Source organism: Panthera leo, chromosome A3 (assembly GCF_018350215.1).
Source record: "Panthera leo isolate Ple1 chromosome A3, P.leo_Ple1_pat1.1, whole genome shotgun sequence".
Classification (NCBI taxonomy): Eukaryota; Metazoa; Chordata; class Mammalia; order Carnivora; family Felidae; genus Panthera; species Panthera leo.
In genome coordinates, this window is record NC_056681.1 from 89,589,274 (window position 1) to 89,611,210 (window position 21,937).

At 36.8% G+C, this 21,937-nt stretch overlaps 1 protein-coding gene across 15 annotated transcripts in view; it reads left to right on the forward strand.

Annotated features, from left to right (window-relative positions):
- The window catches only part of ALMS1 (ALMS1 centrosome and basal body associated protein), a 230,530-nt gene that overhangs the window by 24,054 nt on the left and 184,539 nt on the right, over positions 1-21,937 (forward strand). For 6 of the 15 annotated variants that reach the window (XM_042932717.1, XM_042932716.1, XM_042932701.1 and 3 more), the window contains exons 3-7: positions 5,088-5,283; positions 10,812-10,929; positions 12,162-14,316; positions 14,421-14,570; positions 19,355-19,514. In XM_042932717.1, coding sequence (XP_042788651.1) covers positions 5,088-5,283; positions 10,812-10,929; positions 12,162-14,316; positions 14,421-14,570; positions 19,355-19,514 — 2,779 coding nt within the window. The remainder of the gene's footprint in view (positions 1-5,087; positions 5,284-10,811; positions 10,930-12,161; positions 14,317-14,420; positions 14,571-19,354; positions 19,515-21,937) is intronic. The other 9 variants (XM_042932709.1, XM_042932710.1, XM_042932711.1 and 6 more) reach the window with 9 other exon arrangements.

The window sequence follows — 21,937 nt, forward strand, 5'->3', positions numbered from 1 at the left end:
TTTAGTTTTAGTTAGGTGTTTAATTTTTTTCATTAGTGTTTTGTTGTTTTCGGCATACCCAGCTTAACACATGTTTGTGTTACACTTATTTTTTTTTTAAAACATTGTTTTTATTGAAGGGTAATTTTACTGATGTTTTTAAAAATTTCAATTTCCTCATTGCAAGTATATAGAAATATAAATGACTTTTTATATTGACCTTTTATCCTGTGACCTTGTTAATCACATTTACTGGTTTTAGTAGTAGGTCTTTTGTGGATTTTTAAAAGTAATTTCAACTATATTTTTTTCCTTTTAAGTATATATGCCTTATGTCACTGGTTATCTACTTATTATTTTACTTAATCTCCTTTGTGTTCTGACCTCAACTCAGTGAAAGCAAGTTTTGCCAACATTTGTATAACTGAATACAGTGAGCACTTTTCTGTCCTCATCTTAGGTACAATAAATAGCATTTGACACTGTTAACCATTTGCATAACTTAATTAAAATTATTTCCTTTCTTAGCTTCTACCAGTTTTCTTTCTACTCTTCTGCTATTCTATTTCCTTTGTTGCTTTATCTTCAGACAGAGAGACAGAGCACAAGCGGGGGAGGGGCAGAAAGAAGGGGAAACATGGAATTCAAAGTAGGCTCCAGGCCCTGAGCTGTCAGCACAGAGCCCAATATGGAACTTGAACTGTGAGATCATGACCTGAGCTGTAATCAAGAGTTGGATGCTCAACTGAGTCACCCAGGTGCCCTGAAAAAATATTTTTTTAAATTTTTTTTTTTTTTTTTTTTTTGAGCTAGAGAGAGAAGCCAGCGGTGGGGGTTGGGGGAGACACAGAGAGAGAGGGAGACATAGGATCTGAAGCAGGCTCTAAGCTCTGAGTGTCAGCACAGAGCCCAGTGTAGGGCTTGAACCCACGAACTGTGAGATCATGATCTGAGCCGAAGCTGGATGCTTAACTGAGTCACCCAGGCGCCCTAGAAAAAATTTTTTTTGACACAGTGTTTTTAAAATTTCAAAATAGAACACTTTAAAGTGCATATGGAGTGCATATTTGGCCGCAGATTCCATCACTCCCTAATTCCAGGTGGATTTACTCATTTCTGTTACCTCCCTCGCCCTGTATGCATTTGAGTTTTTGACTTTTGCTTGAAGTGTTGGGATGTTTTGATTCTCATCTAGATCTGGGGGTTTAAATATACCTGTATGCTTAAAAATCCCAAATTTGTATCTCTAATTTTCATTTCCCCCTCAAAATTTGTTTATATTCTGCTTATTTGTTATCCCTACTCATATCTGTCAAAAACATTAGGGATTTGAGGGTCTTTTTATATTGATCAAAAAGGTATAACACAAGCAATCATTGTGTGGTAGAAACATAACAACAGAGTATACAGAAGCTTGTGATGACCACTGGATGTTGTAGGTAAGTGTTGAATCACTAAATTGTACACCTGAAACTAATATTACATTGTATATTAACTAACTGGAATTTAAAAACAAACAAACAAAAAAACCCGAAATATGCAGAAAGGAAAGGAATGTAGAAGAGGGATGTTTTAAAATTTTATTTTATGATAGGAAATTATAAGTACGTTTGGGGAGAGGTATGATTTAGTATAGAGGGAAAATGGATGAAGAAAAGCAGGAGAATAATTATAGGAAGGCAATCGTCGAAAAGAATGAAGGGGTGCCTGGGAGGCTCAGTCGGTTCTGTGTCCAACTCTTGATTTTGGGTCATTATCAGGATCTCACAGTTTGTGAGCCTGAGCCCTGCATTGGGTTCTGCGCTGACAGCATAGAGCCTGCTTGGGATTCTCTCTCTCCTCCTCTCTCTCTGCCCCTCTGGCACTTGCACTTTCTCTCTCTCAGAATAAATAAACTTTAAAAAAGAATGGAATAAGATGGGAAGGTTGGTGACAGACTTCTTTTAAGTCACAAAATGAAAATGGGGTTGTAGATCTGGTGATAGGAAGATAAGGAAGTTCCATCTCAAGCCGTTCACTTAATTGAAGTCGATGAGGTCATCATTTGAAAATGAGGAAGAAGGAGAGTTCAGTTCTGAGGAGAGACTCAGCTGACGTTACCTTTAGAATCTGTCTTTAGCAAGTCAGTTCACTGGGAAAATGCAGTAGGATTTCCAGGCAACGCTGAGTGCCCTTGAGGTTTAATGTCATCAATTTAAAGGACAAACCATCTGGGTTTGTGCTTTACTCAGCAGTGTGCTGCTGCTTGGATTCAAATAAGGAGAAGGTTCAACTAGAATTGAGCTTTTGCCAGGCAAATAGGATGGTGGGAGAAAAGGGCAGGAAAGTTAAAGATGTTTGCAAGGCAGTGGTTATGAGGATGATATGAAGATGACTGTGAACTCTCAGAGTGGTAAAGAGGAAAATACAGCTAAGAAAGGAATTATAAAAAGTGTAAATGTGGTAGGATAGTTGTTTTAATGAGGTTAAAGAATTACCGAAGTGGAGCTAGAGTAGAGTAAGAGATCTGAGGAGGCCAGAGTGTGGGCGGGAGAACAAACAGATACCTCGCGTATAGGAGTGAGGAATAAACTATGGGACCAGGCTCAAACCAGGCTCAAGGAGGCTGAGAGATAAGTTAGGGACTAGAGATTTTGCTGTAGTGAGAGTCACACAATGACTAGAATTCCCCTGCTTTAAAACCCTTCTTTGGCCCACTATGTTCTATAGAATGGAGTATTCTCAAAAGAAAAAATTTAAAGTTAAACGCCTTTTATTTTTAAGTATTAAAAACATGTTTCCAGCAGTGATTTGGTGCTCTAGGTTGGTCGAATTTATTCAGCATGGAAGGGATTGAGATAGTTTGGAATGCTAAAGGTCTGTTACATAATTCCATAAACCATAGATGAGTAGTGTTAATATTTTGGAATCTTAGGCCTTAGTGTTTTTTTGCTGCATATATTTATATAATTGATAATAGGTAGTGGATAGTTGTGTATCTTTTTTTTTTTTTAACATACTAAAAGAGCTTTTTATTAATGAATTTTAAATAATGGAAATAACTTCAAAGATGAAAGTGTTGTTTGAGAAAATCATTCTAAATTATAATACATCTTCTTTTTGTAGATTCTAGGTCATTTGGGAGTGAAAACATTTATATTCTCTTTAAAAAACATTTGAATTGGTCAAGAAAGAAGAGTCCAGTAACAGACTATTTACAAAATCATGAAAATCAATAGATTATGTATCCAAGTATGTAGATTGCCATGATATAATGTCATTTTCTCATTTTCAAACAAATAAATAAATAAATAAGTATCAAATGAGTTTATTATATGACCAAAGATTTTAGATAAAGGGTGAACAACTATAGGAAGAGGAAACATAGTAAAAAGGAAAACAAATAAATTTAGAAAATATAATAAAATTGCTAAATTCAAGATAAAAACAATGGCTACATTTCTGAAAAATCCAGTCAAGAGAAAAAGCCCTAATGAAATAAGCTTAATACAAATGTATTAAAGCTTATAGAGTTGGACTAGTACTACTAAAGAGGTAACTGAGAAAGTTAAAATAATACCAGCTATCAAAAAGGTTTCTGGACCTAATAGGTTCACTGGTGAAATATTTTCTATTTTTAAAGAAAGTTTAATTTCCTTGTATAAAATAAATATAGAATGAAATTATAGAACAAGGTTAGAAAACAAAGCAAGGCATTCTAAAATCCTGATTAAGACTATATATGAGTGAAAATGTTAAAGACCAGACTAGCAAATATGATTAAAAGTCTGATCTACCACTGCCAAGTAACCAATGTTGCAATAGAAAAAAATTTGTTGCAATATGTTATCAGACTTAATTGGAAAAAAAAGATACTGTAATATACTTTGATCAAAGTTGAGCTCATTCCTAATCAGATTAATTAAATATGAAAATAAAAGTGTACTTTCATAGCCTGATAGGAAGAATATCTTTATTAACCAATACCAAATTTAAAAGGAAAATGCCGCTAAAATTGTTTGCTATTAGTCTTTAATTCAGCATTGCTACTTAGTATAGTATGGTCTGTGGATTGGTGCCAATCCATGAATTGGTTGTTACTGGTCTGTCAAGAGATAAGTACAAGAATATAAAAGAAGTAGGGAAAACTGTTCCCTCCCATATATATTTTGAGAAGCGTTGCTCTCAATCATGCCTCTATTGTAAGAGTAAGCATTTGAAAGAGACACATGTATCATTATTCATGGATGATGTGATGATGTTATATAATGAGAAGAGCCAAGAGTCCTCCAGAAACCAGCATAGCTAATTAAGAATTCAGTAAAGTGGTCACATATAGAGCATCTTGTAGCTTTTTTTCAGTTTTGTGATCAAATGGTAAGATGTCATCATGTAGAACCAAATGTATTTATTGTTTTAATGATGAGCACTGTTAAAGAATAGCAGAAATGCCAGTGATATAACATGTTAAAAGATGGGTAATAATGGGAAAAAGGTCTAATGTAGTTAATACTGTGAAAAACATACAGAAAGAACAGTTTTAATTTTTCCAAACATTGTGATGAGAATGTCATCATATAGGAGCTATATGCTACATGAGTGGATATTTAAAGCTAAATATTATATTTGTTTTTTAATATTTAGTTTTGAGAGAGAGAGAGAGAGAGCGCGCGCGCGCGCATGAGCGGGGGAGGGGCAGATTGAGGGACACAGAGGATCTGAAGCAGCTCTGCAATGACAGCAGCAAGCCCGATATAGGGCTTGAACTCACAAACTGCAAGATCATGACCTGAGCCGAGGTTGGATGCTCACCTGACTGAGCTACCCAGGGGCCCCTCTTTTATTTTTTTTAATGCATGTTTATTTTTGAGAGAGAGAAAGAGAGACAGTGCAAGCAGGGGAGGGGCAGAGAGAGAGGGAGACACAGAATCCGAAGCAGGTTCTAGGCTCTGAGCTGTCATCACAGAGCCCGACGTGGGGCTCGAACTCACGAACTGCGAGATCATGACCTGAGCTGAAGTTGGACACTTAACCAACTGAGCCACCCAGGTGCCCCAAATCTAAATATTAACGTATATGGTAACTCAGTTAATTACTTAGCATATTTTCCTTCAAAATTATTGTTTTAGAGAACAGAATCTTGGCATTGTCTTCCTCAAGAGATGGATTCTTCCCACACTTTGGATACAACCCACACCAGTTTTAATATCAGAGAGGAAAGGACCAAAGTGACAGGCTTCCCCTCTCTGGAGGAAGGTATATTGACCCAAGCGGAAAATCAAGTAAAGGAACCCAAGAGAGATCTCTTATGTTCACCGCTGCTAGGTAATGCCTCTTTATTTTTAACTAGTAGTAATACCTCAAATTTGTAAAAATACTTTCGGGGGGGGGGGGGCGCCTACAGGTCCTGTATCTAAACCTTTCTTGCGTTGAGGAGCTTTATAGAGCCATCCTCAAGGGTATTAGCTTATTTCTGGTTTTCTACACCGGCCAGCTGGACTAGTTATGTTAAATGTGCACTCTCCCCTCATTTTGTTATGTTCTATTCCTCACAGAAGGCAGAAAGGTGATCATTTCCTCTCTAGTGGGTATACCTCCTCAGCCCAGAATTTGTGGATTTTTCCTTGGGGTAAACTGTGTATTATCCTTTGACAACTTCTCTCAACAATGGAGACTCCATGATCCTTAAAAAAGCAAATGTTTATGTTTACCTCATTAGATACCTAGGAGTACTTAAGGCATATGTTATTCTCAGTTTTCAGACCCCCAAATTAAGATAAAAAGGTTAAATGACTTGTTTGAGGTAGATCTTATTGGTTTCTTCCATTTAATATGGAACTGACTTATTAGCTCTTTACAGAGGTAATTTTTTTTTTTAAGTCTGTTTATTTTGAGAGAGTATGTGGGGAAGGAGCAGGTAAAGAGGGAGAGAGAGAATCCCACGCAGGCTCTGTGCTGTCAGTGTGAAACCTGACGTGAAGCTTGGTCCCACAACCCTGGGATCATGATGTGAGCCAAAACCAAGAGTTGGATGCTTAACTGATTGAGCCACCTAGGTGCCCTTTACAAAAGGTAAACTTTAAATGCTTTTCAAATCATAAAGGTAGGAGGTAGAATTGTACTATTACTACTTTGGGTCAGAAGAATGTTTAACGAGTATGGTAATTTAAATTTTTTCATGTCTAAATGATATTCAGACAAACATTATTTTCTTCTTCCTGCTTTATTCAGGTTTTTTTTCAAAATTTGAGAAAAATGCATCAATCACATATTTTAAAATTAGCCTTTGACAGGGGAATGAGATTTAACCATGATGTTGTCTTGTCAGAGTTTTGTAGAGGAGCACAAATAGGAGTTAATTCAGCAAGTTCTTTTCAAACGTAAGCCAAGGCTATCCAGATCAAAATATTGGCGCCAGTGTATTTTATGATGTGGATCATCAAAGTCAGTTTTAGTTTCACATTTTAAGAAAGATGTTGACAGCATTAGAATTCCTTTGTGAGAAGAGATGAGTATGACTGTGGATGAAAGAAGACTTTGCTATGATCAGGTGTTTGAAGCACTGTCAAGCTAAAGAGGAAGGAACTTACCGTTCATTCATTCATTCGTTGAACAAATATCTAAGTGCCTATGGTGTGTTTGATGCTAGGGGTATGTAAATGAAAGCTACTTCTACTTATGGGAAGACAGTTTAGTAAACAGAAAAATAAGAGTACCATGGGATGAGTATTAGAATGGTCTAGAGCACGGGTCTGATTTTGTACCTTCCGTGAGCTAAGAATAGTTTTTGTATTTTTATTTTATTTATTTATTTATTTATTTAATTTAATTTTTTATTTTTAAAAATTTATGTCCAAATTAGTTAGCATATAGTGAAACCATGATTTCAGGAGTAGATTCCTTAATGCCCCTTACCCATTTAATAGTTTTTGTGTTTTTAAAAGTTTGTAAAAACAAAAAGAAGTATGTGTGATAGAGACCACATGTGACCAAGAAAGTCTAAAATATTTATTAGTTGGCCTTTTATTAAAAACATTTGCTAATTCCTAGTCAAGAGGTTAAAATGAGAATACATAACTTATAGGGAAGCTGTTTTCAATTTGATATAAGAAAGAACTTTTTAATAGTGCCATTTAATAATGGAAAGACTATATAACAATAAAGTGAGCTTTATGTCACTGTAAAATGTCAAGCAGAATTCTCCAATAGAATTTCAGCATTGGGTAGGAGACTTTATGATGTGGCTTCTAAAATGTTTTGTAGGTAGAGTTTTGTAACTCTAGCTTGTGATTTATTGTAGAAAGTAGAACATCTTTAATTGTAGCAGATCCGTGGATCTGATAGCTAGAGGAAATTTCATCATTGCTGTTTTGTTACAACGGTCATGAATACAGTCATTGAGGGGTGTATTGGTCTCACCAGTGGCAAATGTCATGATGACTGGTGCCAGAACAGTTAGATGTCTTAAAAAAGAGTGATCCGGGATGCCTGGGTGGCGCAGTCGGTTAAGCAACTGACTTCAGCTCAGGTCATGATCTCACGGTTTGTGGGTTTGAGCATCATGTCAGGCTCTGGGCTGACAGCTCAGAGCCTGGAGCCTGCTTTGGATTCTGTGTCTCCCTCTCTCTCTGCCCCTCCTCCACTTGTGCTTGGTCTCTCTCTCTCTCTCAAAAATAAATAAAATGTAAAAGAAAAAAAAAAAAGAGTGATCCAAGCCATCAGTAGTTGTCTAAATGTGAGGAAATGTGGGGTCTTTGTTAAAAACCTTCAGGATTCTTAGAGGGGTAAAGGACTTCTGTTACAAAGGTTTAAGAACGAGCCTCTAAACCAGGGTCAAAGAGGAATTATACCAGTAGTTCTTGGTAGTAAAGGTTATTGTTATCATTCTGCTTCTCAGTTAAAAAAACTTTATTTATTTTGAGAGAGAGAGACCGGGAAAGAATCCTGAGCAGGCTCCATGCTGTTAGCGCAGAGCCTGATGAACTCATGAACTGTGAGATCATGACCTGAGCTGAAATCAAGAGTCGGGTGCTTAACTGGCAAAGCCACCCAGGTGCCTCTGCTTCTTATTTTTAATAAATTCATTCAGTAAATAAATAATTCTATTTTGAGTGCCTACTAAGTATAGCAAATACTTTGCTAGGCACTGAGGATATAGCTGTGAATAAAGTGGATGTGGAGTTGACAATGTAGGTGGGAAGCAGGCAGGCCAAAGATGAAAACAAGAGTATGACAGTTATGATAGGGAAGGTGTACAATGTGGTATTATAGGTATTCTGAAGTCAAGAAAGTATACTGTAGCAACAGTATTATATTCATGGTGAAAGAACAGTTGAGTTTTAACAAAATATCATGTATCCAGTTAAATTAATATTAGATACAGTGCATTAGATAAATGTTGGTTTTATAGTTTTATTTCTTTTTTTTTTTTAATTTAATTTAATTTATTTTTTTAACGTTTATTTATTTTTGAGACAGAGAGAGACAGAGCATGAACGGGGGAGGGGCAGAGAGAGAGGGAGACACAGAATTGGAAGCAGGCTCCAGGCTCTGAGCCATCAGCCCAGAGCCCGACGCGGGGCTCGAACTCATGGACTGTGAGATCGTGACCTGAGCTGATGTCGGACGCTCAACTGACTGAGCCACCCAGGCGCCCCTATAGTTTTATTTCTACTAAAACTTTATTCTTGTTTTATAGTTATATAAATGCTATAAAAAATAAGGAGTTTATACCTATTTTGTACATATTTAAGCACATTTAATAACAATTGTTTAAGTTGACCTTCAGAAATCCACAAGAATTATTTTTCCTTTTTTTAAAAAAAATTGTTTTTAAGTTGGAGAGAGAGAGGGAGAGAGAGATAGCAAGCAGGGGAGGTGCAGAGAGAGAGAGGGAGAGAGAGAAAGAATCCAAAGCAGGCTCCGCTCTGTCAGCACAGAGCCTGATGCGGGCTTGAACTCATGAACTGGGAGGTCATGACCTGAGCGGAAACCAAGAGCTGGACGCTTAACTGACTGAGCCACCGAGGCACCCCAAGAATTATTTTTCTTTTGAATCAACAGTTCTCAAACTTTTTGGTCATAAGACTCCTTTACATACTTTAAAATTATTGAGGACTTCAAAGAGCTTTTGTTTATGTAGGCTATTGGTATTTTCCCATATTAGAAATTAAAACTGAGAAATTTCTGAAATATTTATTAACTCATTATAAAATAACAGCTCCATTGCCGCATATATGTTAAATTACATATTTTTTTAGAAAAATAACTTTTCTGGGGTGCTTGGGTGGCTCAGTCGGTTAAGCGTCTGACTTCGGCTCAGGTCATGATCTCACGGTCTGTGAGCTCGAGCCCCCCGCGTCGGGCTCTGTGCTGACAGCTCAGAGTCTGGAGCCTGCTTCCGATTCTGTGTCTCCCTCTCTCTCTGACCCTCCCCCGTTCATGCTGTGTCTCTCTCTGTCTCAAAAACAAATAAACATTAAAAAAAAAAAATTAAAAAAAAAAAAAAGAAAAATAACTTTTCTAAAACAAAAATATTTAGAAGAGTAACATTGTTTTACTTAAAACCCCTGTAATATTTGACCTCATGGAAGTCAGGTAGATTCTGATACCTGCTTCTGCATTCAATATATTGCTATATCATAGATAATGTAGCTTCTGGAAAATTCTACAGTACCCTTGTGAGAGAATGAGAGTGAATAAGGCGAATGACATCTAAATATTATATTGAATATAATTTTGACTCTAGGCACCTCCTAAGAATATTTTTGGGATGCCCAGGAACCTGTGGACTACACTTTGTTATAAGATGGAAAGAAACACTTGTAATGGATAAGGGTACTTGCTAAGAAATTAGAGTGTTTAGGGCTAGTTTGGGCTAGAGCATCCAGTGAGGGAGGAGGGAGCCACAAGTTCTTTGCTAAGTGGGAAGACCAAAGAGTAGGTTGTAGGAAAAACAAATAGAAGTCATGTTTTGGAGACTGTATTATAGGTATTTCATCAGTTTGTAAGATGTGAGTTTGAAGTAGCTAGCAGCTTGGTTCTTGAAAGATCTCTGAAGCGTGTGCAACTCCTTGGGCAAGTGGGTCAGGACCCCGTCATGAGACAGGTGGAAGGGAAAAACTCGGTCACGATATTTTCTCTAGCAATGAATGAGATGTGGCGGTCAGGGGAGAGTGAAGTATACCAAATGGGTGATGTCAGTCAAAAGATGACATGGCACAGAATATCAGTATTCTGACCAGGCCTCAGAGATGTGGCGTATCGGTATGTGAAAAAGGGGTCCTGCATCTATGTGGAAGGGAAAGTTGACTATGGTGAATACACAGATAAAAAGAATGTGAGGCGACAAGCGACAACAATCATAGCTGATAATATTATATTTCTGAGCGACCAGACCAAAGAAAAGGCATAGAATGGACGATTCTTCTTTGGCCATTGTTTGGTACAGTCTCATTTCCAAATCAAGTGTAGTCTTACAGTTCCTAAGGACAAGAATTAAAATATTCTTTATAGATATAAAAAAAAGAAATTAGAGTGTTTAGGTTCAGTTCTCACTCTGACACTTAAGTTATTTGTGGACAAATTAATATTTCTTAAATTTTGTAATCATGTTTCCTCATCTGCGTGATGGGTATAATAATACCTATCCTTCAAGGTTTTTTTTAAATGTACTTTAAGTGCTGGGACCTTTTCAGGCTATGAATAAATGGTAGTTGCTGCTGCTGCTATGTTACCATTCTGATGCTTATAGAAACTTCCAGATGGTGGCATATTTAGGTTCTTTATTACATGGGTAAGCTAAGAAATTAACTTTCAGCATTCACAACATTTTTATACTTCAAACTTTGCAGTCATACAAGACAACTTTGCTTCTCCTGATTTGCCTTTGCTGACATGTTTGACACAAGATCAAGAGCTTGGGTCTGATTCCTTATTTCAACAAAGTGAACTAGATTTTGCACCTCTGAGGTAGGATGGTTTATTTTTTTATTTGCATGTAACCTTTTTACTCTTTCTTTTCTTATTTTAAGTTGTTGCTAATATAAATGACTTCAGGCTAAGGTGAGACTTTGGAGTGGGGTTAGATATTCTGAGCACACACTCTGAAGGTAACAAGGCCCTAGGTTAAGACATGATGCATGTTAATTTGGTATAGTAACATATGTGTAAAAATGAGCCAGGCAACTGCAGCTTATTTAAAAATAATTTTTAATGTATTCTAGTATTTCAGGCATAGTTTATTTTTAAATTTTTATTGAGGTATAGTTGACATATAATGTTACATTAGCTTCAGGTGCACAACATAGTGATTTGACAGTTCTATTCATTATGCAGTGCTCACCATGATAAGTGTTGTACATCTGAAACTAATGTAATACTGTGTGTCAACTATAGTCAAACAAAAAAGTTAAAAAAAAAACTATAGATGTTTACAGAGTAAAAACCTTTGCCCTTCAGCTGTGTAGTATCTTAAAATTACTTCTATGAAAAGTGTTCTGTATATAATAGTAACCAGTAATTAGGTTACTGTTGTGTTTTAGGAGTAGATCACATCTTAAGGGGTTTTTAAGAACAGTACATGACTAGTAAAAGGATCAGTGAAAGTTAAATGAGTATTAAATTAAGGTAGGTGATAATAAACATTTAAAAAGTTATTTTTAATCTTTATTTTTGAGAGAGAGAGAGAGAGACAGAGTGCGAGCGGGAGAGGGGCAGAGAGAGAGAGGGGACACAGAAACTGAAGCAACCTCCAGGCTCTGAGCTGTCAGCACAGAGCCTGCCGCAGGGCTCGAACTCAGGAACCATGAGATCAGGACCTGAGCTGAAGTTGGTTGCTCAACTGACTGAACCACCTAGGTGCCCCGATAAATTAAACGTTTTAAATAGTAAAGTTTGAATTTTTTATTTAATCTTTTTTTGGCAGCATGAAAATATTCCTAGTTTTTGGTAATAATTGTTTTAGGAGAAGGCTGAGAAAATATCAGGGTCATAAGGATGGGAGTTCATCTTCTGTTTATAAGAAATTTGCCTTGTTCAGTCATTAGCCACTTTAAGGGAATTTAAAATTAGAACTTTGTTTTTCAACACACTTTTCAAATAATCTTGATTTCAGTGTCATACCAGTTTTGTATTTTTCATGTTAGTATTTAAAAAAATGTTTTTAATGTGTTATTTATTTATTTTTAACTGTATATTTTCAGGGGAATTCCTGGTAAGTCTGAAGATACTGAATGGTTTTCTCGACCGTCGGAAGTTAGTGAAGCTGTATTCCAGGCAGCCTCAGAAGTAGCTTCAGACTTAGTTAACAGTTGCATTAGTGTATCTCAGCACTCACTTCTAGGTAGTGCAGCTGTTGGGTCTCAGCGCTCCTTTTTACCTCCTGAACAAGGGACTAAAGAAGACACTGTTTCGTCTGATACAGATGATGAACTGCAAACCTCCGAAGACTTCGATAGTTGTGATGCTCTGTGTTCATATGTGGCATGGAAGACACAAGAAGTTCAGGAGCCAGAAACCAGTTTAGCTGATGAAGGTCAAGTTTCAGTTTCAGCTTCATCTGATACAAGCGATGAATACATGACTTCTAAAGAAAGTGACAGTTTTGATGATTCTTATTCATATGTGCAGTATCGGAAACAGAAAGCTTTACAGCAGTCAGAAAAATATTTAACCAGTAAGGATCATGATTCTTACTCAGATTCATCTGACACAATTGATAAAAATAAAATTCCTGAGGGAAGTGACAATTTTAGTGCCCACTTTTCATGTATGCCATGGAACAAACAGGAAACTTCACACCATCCAGAAACATATGTGATCAGTAAGGACCGTGTTTCTTTTCCACATGAAGTTGCTCCTCGTTTTAATAACAAAATGTCACATTCTGTCTTGTGTTGTCTGTTGGAAAGAAGAGGAGAGGGCATTCCCTTGACAGCTAGTAGTCATTTTTTGGACAGTGTTTATTTAAAGGCTCCAGCTGAGAATGAGGTGAAAGACATGATGGATTCTTTGGAGGGGTGTGAAAGACATGAAGAAGGTCAGGGGAAAGAATTATCTCAAGGTTTTGAACTAAAGGAGAGTAGAAGTACCTTAGTATTTTCAGAGGTGCATCCCAGATCTTCAGAAATACAGTCTATTGAGAGTGTTGTAGTTCCTGATAATTCTATACAAGTTTCAGAAACACATATACACTGTAGGGGACCAGATACCTCTAAGATGGAGGTGTCTGGTGGTCCTCTTCAGACTCTTAAATCCAACTTGGATGAGACATCAGAACAACTTTATTTTCAAGGGGAAAGAGACCGAAAGGCAACTTCTGCTTTTAGTGGAAAAAGTGTTGGTGCTTCTGAAAATGTAGCCTTTGAGGCAGTTATTGCCTCTATTGAGCCTTCCAAGAAAGAGAGTACAGTAAATGAAATCCAAACTGACATCAGTAAGTCTTTAATAAATAATAGCCAAGAAAGTGAATCAAAAAATCCATATCTTTCCCTATTAAATTATAATGATGAAAGCTCTTTCTCTGATAAGCTTAGTCATCCATGTTATGAGTCCACTCCTAGGGTGTTTGAATTAGCAGCTTCAAAACCATTGTTGCTTAAAAAAGATAATGGTGATAGTTCCCTCTATTGGCATCCTAATTTAAAGTCACTCCCCAGTGCTCCTCAGGAAATGTTTATTAAGCCACTTTCTCTTATTCCAGAGTGGAAGTCATCTGCTTCTTTGTGTGAAAAATCTCACAGCCAGGCTGTTGGTCTTGGCACAGCACAGTCAGCTTTATTTCAGTGTGATATAGGCAATGAACCATTTCTTCCCACTGGGAAGATAGAGTCTGTTCCTGTTCTTGACCTTACAGGGAAGGTAGGATCTTCAAACATTTTTTATCCGTTGAAAGTATGGACTTCAGATTCGTTGGTTTTACAAGATTTAAAGCAGCAAACCTTGGAAGAAGTTGCAGATTCCTCAAACTATATTTTGGGTAAGAATATAAACTCTAGTAACATCATTGAAAGTCCATCTGCAGGATGGACTGTAGGAAGCAGCTTTTCAGCAAACTTGGTGACATGTGATGCAAAGTCACAAGGTACTTTACCAGTGACCAGTAACGCATCATCAGTTGCAGTTGGCCAAGAGACGTTGCTGAAAGCTGATGTAGGCCAAGATAAAATTCCTCGGCCTATGGGAGCCAAGTCCAGTTTCATTATACATACAATTATGCAAAATGACTCCTGTTTTATAGAGGGGCTGCAGGTGAAGGCTGAATCTGACGTCTGTACTCTGGATGATGATACTGAATCCTGTAGCCTAGATGAAAATGCTGTTGTACGCAGTACAAGAGTTGCTGATCTACAAAGAGAGGTAGACACAATAAAATGATGGTTGGGGGAAATGTAGTCTTTTCTAGTATCATTTCAGGAAACGGTATTGTTACTTGTTTTTATTTTACTTCCTCTGTTGCCCAGGTATGTGACCAAGGTGACCTGACTGGAGAGTACATTGAGCTAGCAGGTTTAAAAAATGTGCTTGATGATCTAGAGGTTTGTGACAGATTTCTGCACTGGCAATCTGCCTTACAACTGTCATCTAAGCAAGAGAGTGATTTTCAGGAGCTTGTAAGTTTTTCTGTTTGACTTTTCTTGTGGGGTAGGGAAGGAATATTTTAGTTGAAAAATGGGGATAAAAGTAAAGGGCCCATTTATATCTTCTGATACCAACATGTGGCTTACAATCTGGTCTTCATCTGACATACAAGAATATGCTCCGTTAATTTGTTACAGGTTGGCATAAAAGAACTACTTGTGTTTTGTTGACCATATTAGTGAGTTCTGTGGTGTCTTAGGAAAGGCCATCCTTTGGAGCTCCCAGGCCTTTCATCTTGAGACATGGTGGTTCATACCAGCAAGAACCTTTGGGACAGTGTTAAGATTAGACTCACTCATAGAGATAGTCGATTGTACATTTTTTTCATTCTTGCCTTCAATGTATAAGCCTTGGGATAAACCCTGGAAGATTTAAACATTTCTGTTTAGAACCTCCTGAAAGATTTGACTTAGGAGGTGTTTTGAAAATTTTAAGAACCAGTGTTTCCTCAGGAAGGATACTGAGGTGCTTAATGTCCACACTAGCTAGTGTCCCCAAAGGGAACTAATGCGTTCCTTTCCAGATGAGTGACATACCTGTGCATACACACATTCCTTCCCTCTCTCTCTCTATATCATTATTATTGTTACGTGTGTTTATTAGAAAATAACTTTGAGGTGTTAAGAAAGTTCTGTGTCAATCTTTTATACAGGGCTTCATTTCCTGGATCCTTGGATCCCTTGACTTTAATGTTCCATTGGTCCCATTGCCCATCCTCTTTTATCTGATACTGTCAGCTTCCTTATAATCTATCCTTATATCTTGTTAGTCATTAAATATAGTTATACAGGAGATGTTGTATACTTAATGTTACTCTCCTTTTCCTATTTTTCCACGTATAAAATTAGTATGTCATTAGAAAGTTGCTAGTTTGGGGTGCAATCATTTTTAGACATTTAGGTTCAGGCATTTGATTAGAGAAAATGAGAAAGTTATTGAGATAAACTTTTCCTTTTATTTATAATTATTGAATTTATTTAAAATTGAAATATAGAGAACCATGAGGCTAATTTTATTTTCTTTAACATTCTAAAGTAGGCATTGTTTAATTTTCAGTCTAACAGTAGTGGGATTGAAAATGATAGCTAACACTGTGTGCTCAAATACTATGCTAAGAGATTTACCTATACCTCAATTTACTGAGTCCTTTGGTCAGTCCTTTCAGGTAGGATTGTTAATATCATCCCTATTTTACAATTGATACTTAGAGGAGCTTGCTCATGATTATTTAGCAAGTAGAGGAGCTAGTATTTGAAACTAACTGTATCTATGTATTTAACTACTATACCATAAACTGCCTTCCTGTTTATTCTTTAGTGAAACCAAAGCCAAGATTTTTCATTGTTTTGGCAAGAGTAAAGGTTTTGCTAGGTGATTGGTCTAAGTCAGTTTCAGTAAGAATAAGAAATAAGTATGATCAATTTTAAACTTAGAGTTTCTAATTTTTTTGATAGACTACTTATGTAACTTAAATCAACTTTTATCTATCTATTTATAGAGAGAGAGCACACATGAGTGGGGGAGGGGCAGAGAGAGAGAGGGTGAGAGAGAATCCCAAGCAGGCTCTGTGCTGTCAGCATAGAGCCTGACGTGGGGCTGAATCCCATGAACCAGGAGATCTTGACCTGAGCCGTAATCAAGAGTTGGATGCTTAACTGACCCAGCCACCCAGGTGCCCCAACTTTTTATCCACATAATATATATTTAAAGAAATGTAGATATGTGTTCAGTTAATAGTGATGTGCTAAGATTAACTCTGACCATTATTCCAAATTTTATTTGCCCTCCAGCTGTAGCCTTAAGTATAGTTTTTCAGTTTAGGGAGGATGTTCCCTGTATTGTCTTTCACTCTTAGCTCCATTCTATGATCTGGGAGTTGCATGATGCCAATATTAGGGAAACAAGGAGCTCGATATGGTAGTAATCTTCCTGCATGGCTCAGCTTGCTTTCAGAGGGTTTGCCTGCTCCTTGGTTTCTTTCTTATTCTCATCTGTGTCTCAGAAGAGTCATTCATACGTGTTTGCCTTACTTTGATACTTAACCATCATTTCTCTAAAGGATTATTTGGGCATCTACTTATGTATGATGTACCTTGGGGCCATGAAAGGAGTGGAGATTTGGAGTCAAAACTTTGTTCAGTTATCTGTTAGCTTTGTGCCTTGGGCAGATGACTTTGGAGGATCATTCTACTTATCTACAGAAAGAAATAGAAATAGTAATAACCTCATGCATTGTTACGTTGGATGGGGTAACATATATAGTAGCACTGCTTGGCTGTTTGTTCCCTTCACTGTACTGAAACTAGACTATTAGACTCTCACCAGTGGCTTCCTCCTATCCATCATTATTTTATTCTGTCTTTCTCGTTCCTAGTAGCAGCATATTACATTCTTTTAGCTTCTGTGAAAAAATACTGTTTTAGTATTCCTTATTTTGGCCATGTAACTAAATATTATTTAAGGTTTACTCTTTAGATTTATTTTTGTTTTGTTGGTTTCCCCTCTTCCACCAAGGACCTGATTTCCTCTCAAGGTTTAAATGCTGTCCTCTGTGTGATGGTTATCACCTCTATTTTTAGACCCTAATATTTTTCCTGAGGTAGATCCATATGCGATCTTGCATGAAATTTTCTTGTGAACATTCTCATCACTTCAAACATAACTTGCCTATATCAAAGAACTCAAACTTTTTTCTGAAATCAGATTGACTTGTAGATTTTCTTCGTTCTTCTAGAGGAGTTAGCATTTCTTGGTTTCTTCATCATCTTCGATTCTTTCTTCATTATTGATTAAAAACTGGGAGATAAACCAATATAGATTTTTTTCTTTCTGATTCCTCCCATTTTCAATTAGTAATGGAGATCTCCTAATGTCTTAAATAAATATTTCTCATCTTTCTCATTCTACATTTTATTTTGTATTACCTAGTCTAATATCTGTATGATTTGAAGCTTTGATATAATGAATTTTTAAAAAATTTATTTACTTAAGTTTAATTCCAGTATAGTTAACATACAGTGTTATATTAGTTTCAGGTATATAATATTCTGTACATTAGCAATTCTATACATTACTCAGTGGTCATTGTGATAAGTGTACTGTTAATCCCCTTCACCTATTTTACCCATCCCCCCAACCCCCTCCCCTCTGGTATACATCAGTTTGTTCCCTTTAGTTAAGAGTTTGTTTCTTGGTTTGTCTCTTTTTTTCTTTGTTCATTTGTTTTGTTTCGTAAATTCCACGTGAGTGAAACCATATGATATTGGTCTTTCTCTGACTTATTTCACTTAGCATTATACCTTTTAGAGCTATCCATGTTGTTGCAAATGGCCAGATTTCATTTTTTTTTATGACTGAGCAATATTAATGAAATTTTAGTGTAGTCAAGAGTGGAATAGAAATTTTTTCTTCCTATATTTGGAAGCTCTATCTTTGGAATAGAAAAACTGCTGTTCAGTACATATATGTGCCTGGGGACACACACACACACACACATGCACACACACAGTCTCTATCATATATGTGATATGTATGTTAATAAGGTGTACTTCAAAAAGTCTCCTTTAAGAGTGGGATAATTGAAAACTAAGAACTTTGTGCTATGTTTAGAGCAGAGTTTCTCTTACTATTGTCTTTTTTCTTTTTTTTTTAACTATATTCTTTGTTGTGGGGGGCTTTTCTGTATATTTTAGTATGCTGAGCAATATCCCTGGCTTCTCACTAGATGCCAGTAGCACCCCCCCTCCCCCCCCAACGCCCAAAGTTATGACAGTGAAAAATGTCTCCAGGCCTTGCCAGATGTTCCTTGGTTGGGGAGAGGTGGGTGGGGGCAAAATCTCCCACAGCTGAGAACCACTGGTCTAGAGAAATGTAGACCAGGGCAGAAGAAGTAGAATATTTTTACACCCTGCCAACTTCCGAAGACTGTGTTCATCATTATATATTGAAAAAACCTTGATAAAAGAGGATAGAACAAAATTTATGCTTATGTACATCTTTAGACTCTCCTGAGAGGGCGTCCAAAAGAGGGAATAATATTTTTAGGAAAATAAAACTAAAAGTGGTATATTATTTTTATATGAGAGTGAATTTGATGGAAAATTGTGTATGTTTATATACTGACATCACCAATGATGGTTTCTAATTTCTAGTAAGGACTTGCTGGGATCTGATGAAACTTGGAGAACTTTTTCAGCATTTAACCTTTACTTCATTGTCAGTTTTGTTCACTGCTGCTGCTTCTACTTTATTCTTGCTTCATTATTACTTTTGTTTAAAGAAATTTGAGGACATATGTTTTTTGGTATTTGATTGTAGACATAGTTCTTTGATGCTTTAATTTTTTCTAAAATTTGTGGATTTCTGGAAAATATTCCTGTTTTCCTTCCTTTTCTCTTTCCTTTCACAATATATGTTTCCTTTAAAAAAAAAAATCTTTGAGCTTGTCAAGAGGAATATACCAAAGTTCAAATTCTTCAGTGATCATATTATGATATGGAACAAACTTCGAGGCTTCCTATCTGTAATAATATTCTATGCAGACAGACTTCCAGACCCTCAGAATAATTTGTAGAGCCTTCATAGAATTGACCAAACAGGATATGACTTGTATATGAATTTGGGAGGGTGGAGAATATGAACTTAAGGAACTGGCATAACTGTTTAGTATTCATTTTCATGAAAATTAGGTTTGTTTTTTTATCAGATGAAGTCTAAAATTAATGTTATTTTCTTAAAATTTTACCTCTTTTTATAGGTAGATCATTCCAATACGGACATTAATCAGTCTTTTTCATCTGTATTGCCTCCATTTGTTCCTCATGAGCTAACCAGAGAGTTGGAGTATCACTATTCAGATCTCAGAATGTTGAGGGTATCTCCCGACACTGTGCAAAAGACTCTCAAACATTTAGCAGGTATGTAGAAGAGGAGATATTGGGTGTTCTTATGGCTAGCTTGTTAAAAATATCATGCTATGGCTAATTTTTTAATTTTGAGCTCCTGCAATAATGTTAACTTTGAAATAAGTGTATTTAAATCCCCAGATCTTTTATTGGATGAACCATTTGATTTTTCATTGCATTCTTTATGACAGTGTTTAGAACTGAATTACATGGAGGAGTCTGATATTAGAGTCAGTTTATTTCTGTATTCCTTTTTGTGACTTGAAGGGAAAAAAGAAACTAATTGAGCACAAGAGAAGAGTGGATCCAAATAAGTTTGTAGAGAGGAAACTGAGAAATCACTTTTGAGGTAGAAAGCAAGATTATCTGCTGAGGGAAGCAGGAAGTGGTAAAGAAGGGTTGGAGGTTTGAGGTGAGTGGCTTGGTGCAGGTTCAGAATTTACGTTAAAGTGAATAGGGTTGGGAGCTGACCAAGGGCAAGCAGAAGAATTGGCAGATAGTTCTGAGAAGTCAGCTGAGGTGGGAGATGATTTTGTAAAGTTGTCAGCCTTAATAGAATCTCTGATCTTTGTCTGCTAAAGGACTACAGAAGGTGAGTTATAGGATTGATCTCTGGTTGAGGGATTTATTGATTGGGTGGATGTGATAGATGGAAAGCAGTGGAAGGGAATCAGTAAGAGTTGATCACCTTGGTTTCAGCCTGCTTGGAGAGAGAGAGAAGAAAAACCACAAGAGTTATTGGAGAAAGTAGAAGGTACAGTGATTTATTTATGAAGTTGAATAGATGAGGTGGATATATTTATGGAAAGAGCTAGAATAATAGGTAATTTTGGTCAGATTGAGGTGGTACATTTATTTATTTATTTATTTATTTTTATTTATCTATTTATTTACTTTTTAATTTACATCCAAGTTAGCATATAGTCCAACAATGATTTCAGGAGTAGATTCCTTAATGCCCTTTACCCATTTAGCCCACCCCCCTCCCACAACCCATCCAGTAATCCTCTGTTTGTTCTCCATGTTTAAGAGTCTCTTATGTTTTGTCACCCCCTGCCTGTTATTATGTTATTTTTGCTTCCCTTCCCTTATGTTCATCTGTTTTGTCTCTTAAAGTCCTCATATGAGTGAAGTCATATGGTATTTGTCTTTCTCTTAATTTCGCTCAGCATAATACCCTCTAGTTCCATCCATGTAGTTGCAAATGGCAAGATTTCATTCTTTTTGATTGCCAAGTAATACTCCATTGTGTGTGTGTGTGTGTGTGTGTGTGTGTGTGTACATATACCACATTTTCTTTATCCATTCATCCATCGATGGACATTTGGGCTCTTTCCATACTTTGGCTATTGTTGATAGTGCTGCTATAAACATGGGGGTCCATGTGTCCCTTCAAAACAGCACACCTGTATTTCGTGGATAAATGCCTAGTAGTGCAATTGCTGGGTCGTAGGGTAGTTCTATTTTTAGTTTTTTGAGGAACCTCCATACTATTTTCCAGAGTGGCTGCACCGGCTTGCATTCCCACCAGCAGTGCAAAAGAGATCCTCTTTCTCCACATCCTCGCCAACATCTGTTGTTGCCTGAGTTGTTAATGTTAGCCATTCTTGCAGGTGTGAGGTGGTATCTCATTGTGGTTTTGATTTGTATTTCCCTGATGATGAGTGATGTTAAGCATTTTTTCATGTGTCAGTTGAAGACATCTGGATGTCTTCTTTGGAGAAGTGTCTATTCATGTCTTTTGCCCATTTCTTCAGTGGATTATTTATTTTTTGGGTGTTGAGTTTGATAAGTTCTTTATAGATTTTGGATACTAACCCTTTATCGGATATGTCATTTGCAAATATCTTTTCCCGTTCTGTCAGTTGCCTTTTAGTTTTGCTGATTGTTTCCTTCGCTGTGCAGAAGCTTTTTATTTTGATGAGGTCCAGTCGTTCATTTTTGGTTTTGTTCCCCTTGCCTCCGGAGACATATTGAGTAAGAAGTTGGATGCAGCCAAGATCAAAGAGGTTTTTGCCTGCTTTCTCCTCGAGGGTTTTGATGGCTTCCTGTCTGACATTGAGGTCTTTCATCCATTTTGAGTTTATTTTTGTGTATGATGTAAGAAAGTGGTGCAGGTTCATTTTTCTGCATGTCGCTGTCCAGTTTTCCCAGCACCACTTGCTGAAGAGACTGTCTTTATTCCATTGGATATTCTTTCCTGCTTTGTCAAAGATTAGTTGGCCATACGTTTGTGAGTCCATTTCTGGGTTTTCTATTCTGTTCCATTGATCTGAGTGTCTGTTTTTGTGCCATGAGGTGGTACATTTAAATGGGGATCAGTTTGAAGGGTGACTGGATCTGTTGCATGGCCCTGGGATTGGATAGTTGAAACTGAATAAAAATCACTAGGATAGAAAGTAGGTTGTGATTTTGAGGCTAGCTTATTGAATTAG